Raw genomic sequence first — 5,000 nt, 5'->3', positions numbered from 1 at the left:
CGTGACTTTGTAAATGGTCCAGGTCGGACCGAAACGTCGTCGTAAGCTCCTCTCTTCTAAGTACGGATTATTAGTGTATTGTTCCATTCACGTTATTAAGCCTTTTTTTTTTAGGCTATACTCTAGTAGTTTCTAATTAGACTCAGTAAGAGAGTAAGGCACACTGAAGTGGCTTAAAAGTGTAGCTAGGTGGGAAATAACTTATGTCACGGATCCCGGGTTCGATTCCCAGGTAGAGCGAGACTTATGGACCAGTCTGCTCACACTTGCATCTATAATATTAAGGTTCTCCTAGAAAAAAATATTAAAATGCAAAGTTCACTCAAGCTTTACTAAAACGTTTCGCACAATCTAGAAAATTAAAATTGTCTAAAGAAAATAGTAATAAAAAAAACGTGCATTAATCATAACGAGATGTTTCGCACAGGGATCACGAGAGGTTCGAACATGGGCAGCCAAAATACTTCATGTTTACCAGCCACATTGACGTCTCACGAGTGATCAGGATGGAAGCTTATTGGAGGTATGATGATTCCCTCTTCGACCCCGGTAGTTACTGCTTCCTCTTGACGTGTAACTCTGCACTCTATGTTCGCTCCATCCAGATCTCATCCATGGAATATTATCCTGAGACGTGAGTATGGTGCCTCTCTCTCTCTTTCTCCCTCACACACACACATATATATGTATATATATATATATATATATATATATATATATATATATATATATATATATATATATATATATATATATATATATATATATATATATATATATATATATATATATATATATATATATATATATATATATATATATATATATATATATATATATATATATATATATATATATATACGTTCCTGAAACTCAGAGGCCAGTGCGTTAACCACTGGGCTAGTAGGCTCCAATAAGATTCATCCAACTAAATATAATTCTACTCGCCATAGGGAGGTTAGCATGGGCCACTACTGTGATCACAAATGCAGGTTTTTTTCAGATGAATCCACACCAGCTTGTCTGTGTTGTGCTCTAGCTCAAGTTCCTTCAAGGCCGTCATTATAATTTACCCATTCTGTGATTTGACTGCAATCGTGTTATTGCGATTTCTTCAGCAATAACATCTTTGCAATTGTATATATTGTTCACATGTTTTTTGGACGTGAAGTTATTCTTTAAAAATCCCGGATTTGCAAAATGTAACATTGTATTTTGTTGCTGCAGGAGTCGACTGGACCACACTAAAGTGTTGTGTCAGGTGGGAGAGGATTATATCAAGATTAAGAATAAACACACTGAGGTCCTGGTGTGGGACGAATCTTGTGTCTTCTCTGTTTAGTAAACACAGTGACACCCATCACTCTTTACCACCAGTGACACCCATTACTCTCCACCACCAGTGACACCCATTACTCTCAACCATCAGCGACACCCATCATTCCTGAGTGAGGTGATGGCTTGGGACGACGAACTGACCAGATCAATATATAATAAACCTCAAAATTAGTACAAAGTGTCCGTGGTTTTTCTCAGAGTTTAAAACTTAACCAGGTTGATGTATCAGTCACAGGTGCAACCCAAGTGTTGCACATGTGACTTACCAAAAAAATTAGAATTTTGAAAATATATTTCTTGGGTGTCCTAATTAAACCAAATCCTTATAACAGAATCAGAATTTCCCAAATATTTTTCATCATTTCGAATGAGAAATAAATATTTCAGAACGATTAAAACTTTTAATGACCAGCCTTCAAGCATATATTAACTTCCTCAGTATTTTTAATATTAATTTATAAATTAAAATGAAATAATTTAAAGTTTCCTGCAATGTATATATATATATATATATATATATATATATATATATATATATATATATATATATATATATATATAAACGCAATAACAATGCAGAAGATTTTTGAAGGACAATTGTCGACTGAAATGATAAATAAGATTCCATCTCTCTCTCTCTCTCTCTCTCTCTCTCTCTCTCTCTCTCTCTCTCTCTCTCTCTCTCTCTCTCTCTCTCTCTCTCTCTCTCTCTCTCTCTCTCACACAATCTATTTCATGTTTCTTCATTAAAATGTCCTATAAAGGAGATCTATAGAGGGCATCTGTCTTCCCCTCTGACAACTAGTTGTGGAAGTGGCGGCTATCAACGTGGTCTTACGGCCTGTCGACTCTTGCTGGGATTCTGGCTGGTTGCTGATCACATTCTCACCGGATGCTGGGCGGATTCCCACCAGATTCCGTCCGGATTGCTACCGGATTTTTAGCTGGATATTTACTCTTTTCTCGCCGGATGCCTGACCTGGTCCTGCCTACACTGTGAATATCAACCTTCCCCAATGACTTAACAACTTAAATGGTAAATCACGTAATAGCCTAAAGACTTAATGGCCCAATTTTCTAATAGGCCTCACATTAAGGTGCTGATTACGCAACTGAGACGCGGGTATTATTTCCAGCTCGTAAAACAGGGAAGATAAACATTATTTCCAGCTCGTAAAACAGGGAATATAAACATTGAAAATTATTCTTTAAGCTTCAAACTTTTACAGTAATTATGAACACAAGAACATGAGAACACGAGAACACAGGAAGTTAAGAACATAAGAACAATACAACATGAGAATATACGATAATAAGAACTTATAAGAATAGAATAACGTGAGAAGGAAAGAATACATGAACATGAGAATATAACACAAGAAGGTAAGAACATAAGAACACAAGAACGTAAAAAAATAAGAACACAAAAAATTAAGAACATGAAAACATAAGAACATAAGGTTAGAACATAAGACCAATAGAACATGAGAACGTAAGAAGATAACACTAAAAATAAGAATGTAAGAACACAGGAATATAAGAACGCAAGAACATAAGAACGTAAGAACATGTAAGAACCTAAGAATATGCACTTGTCCATCGTAGTTGTTTGAAAAGTCACTCAGTACTTCAAGAATGGAAGGTAATCAAGTTCGATTCGAGGAAGGGAAGAGCATCTCCTTTACCTAGAATCAAGAGCCCTACACCAGCATCAAGATGGGTTCTTTGAAGAGTAAACATTGAATAGATGTCTCGTTACGAGATGTTTTAAGTATATCAGCATCAGGGCGCTACAGCCCTCTGAAGCAGTGCTGAAGTGACTTGAAGTTAGGAATGAAGGTGGGGAAAGAGGAGGAAGAAGAAGAAGAGGAAGAGGAAGAAGACGAAGAAGAGGAAGAAGTAAAGTAATGGATGAGGGAAAAATATTTTGGAGATTGATGATACGCTTATATATATATATATATATATATATATATATATATATATATATATATATATATATATATATATATATATATATATATATATATATATATATATATATATACAAATTAGTTACGAGCTGAAAATAAAATATTGAAATTTACCTTCGCACATTATCCCACACTGGTTGCTTTTCCGGGCCTTGAATTACCCGGATTTCGGAAATGATATTTAGTAGGCGGTACAGAATTAGAAAACATTTAAAAAAAATTCTCAGTTGCAAATATTTTTCACCGTAAACAATATATTTCCTTTTACTATTCTCTTTCCAATTGCGTTGTGATGTCAGCGCACAACTGGCAGGACAGCTATTGAGCGAGTCACGATGGATGTGTTTTCTTTCTTTGCGTCCGGTGTACTATAAAAAGGTATTCTACGTTTTTTTTTTTAGCATTGTGGTGCTACCCTGTTCAATATGACAGTTACACAATGGGAACGAAAGCAGCAAACTATGTTTCCCTGTCATATTTCTTCACCCGGTATAAGGCTCGTGCAAAGTGCTGAAATGGACCAGCCTGAGCAAGGAGACTTCAGTAGAGCAGTGAGGATATCGTCAAGTATTTTATCAATGGCTCAGCAGCTACGGCAGCTTCAAAGATTTCGTTTCCAGCAGAGCTGGAGTTACTATCACTCAGCCTCCACTAGACACAAAACATACCTTGGAACGAACACATTAAGAGACTTACTGGCTGTAGAGGGAGAACGACAGCTGGGAAATCTTCCAAAGAATATAATAGTTGTGTGAACTCTGCAGAGGACACTTACCTTGGCTCGCCTGCAGCGTTTAATAGTTTGACTGTTGACATTAACGCCAGAGGTACGCGACTACACTTGGTAACAGCACAGTTAAGAAGCCTTTGTGCCTTCTTGAAGACGCTGGCCGGATGTTATTGCATATTGAAGACAGGGAAAAATGATGCAGAACAAGAATTGCAAGAGTTTCCCCTTGAGCAATTGCAGATAAGGCAGAGCATATACACACTTAACTTCACTTCACACACACACACACACACACACACACACACACACACACACACACACACACACACACACACACACACACGACATACGTATGATTTTCAGTAATATTTTCGTTCAGATCTGTTGATTTACTACTTACTGTGACCATTATTGGTTGACTATTGAGCTTAATACTGACCCAGACATTCCAGAGTGAAGAAAGGAAAAGAAAGAAAGGCAAGAAAGACTGCAGGGAAAAAAAAGAAAGCAAGAAAACAAGCAAGGAAATGTAGGATGTATTTCGCTCCTTTTAGCACTCTAAGAAATAGATCAAGTGATCTCTTTGTCATCGTTTCTTTCTTAAGCTGGAAATCTCTTGTGGAGCATTTAGGAATATTTATTGTGGAAGCGATACGCCGGCCAATGGCTTCTACAGTCCAATAGAGAGAAGAACGGTGGAAGATGATGAGGAGTTGGAGGTAATCAGTCCCTCATCCTCGAGTCGATGTACACAGTCCATCAGTCTTAATGGACTCAACACATTGACATCAGGCTGAGGGACTGATTACCTCAAACTATATATTCAGGTCTTACACCGTCTCCAGCATTATTCTTTCTTTTGGGCTGATATAATTACTGGAGAGCGAAACGTCTTCATACTAAAAATACCCAGGTGTTGCACATATCTTATTTATCAACAGGAATCCTGCGTTAACGCA

At 37.0% G+C, this 5,000-nt stretch overlaps 1 protein-coding gene across 1 annotated transcript in view; it reads left to right on the top strand.

Moving 5' to 3' along the window:
- LOC128701972 (pancreatic triacylglycerol lipase) overlaps positions 1-1,517 on the top strand; it is a 14,280-nt gene extending 12,763 nt beyond the window's left edge. The window contains exons 7-8 of the mRNA XM_053795968.2: positions 428-634; positions 1,228-1,517. Of these exons, the coding sequence (XP_053651943.2) occupies positions 428-634; positions 1,228-1,342 (322 nt within the window). The 3' untranslated portion in view covers positions 1,343-1,517. The remainder of the gene's footprint in view (positions 1-427; positions 635-1,227) is intronic.
- The last annotated feature ends 3,483 nt before the right edge of the window (positions 1,518-5,000 follow it).

Source organism: Cherax quadricarinatus, chromosome 77, assembly GCF_038502225.1.
Source record: "Cherax quadricarinatus isolate ZL_2023a chromosome 77, ASM3850222v1, whole genome shotgun sequence".
NCBI lineage: Eukaryota > Metazoa > Arthropoda > Malacostraca > Decapoda > Parastacidae > Cherax > Cherax quadricarinatus.
Note: the sequence above shows the minus strand (reverse complement) of the source record. Positions and strands in the feature narration are given on the sequence as shown.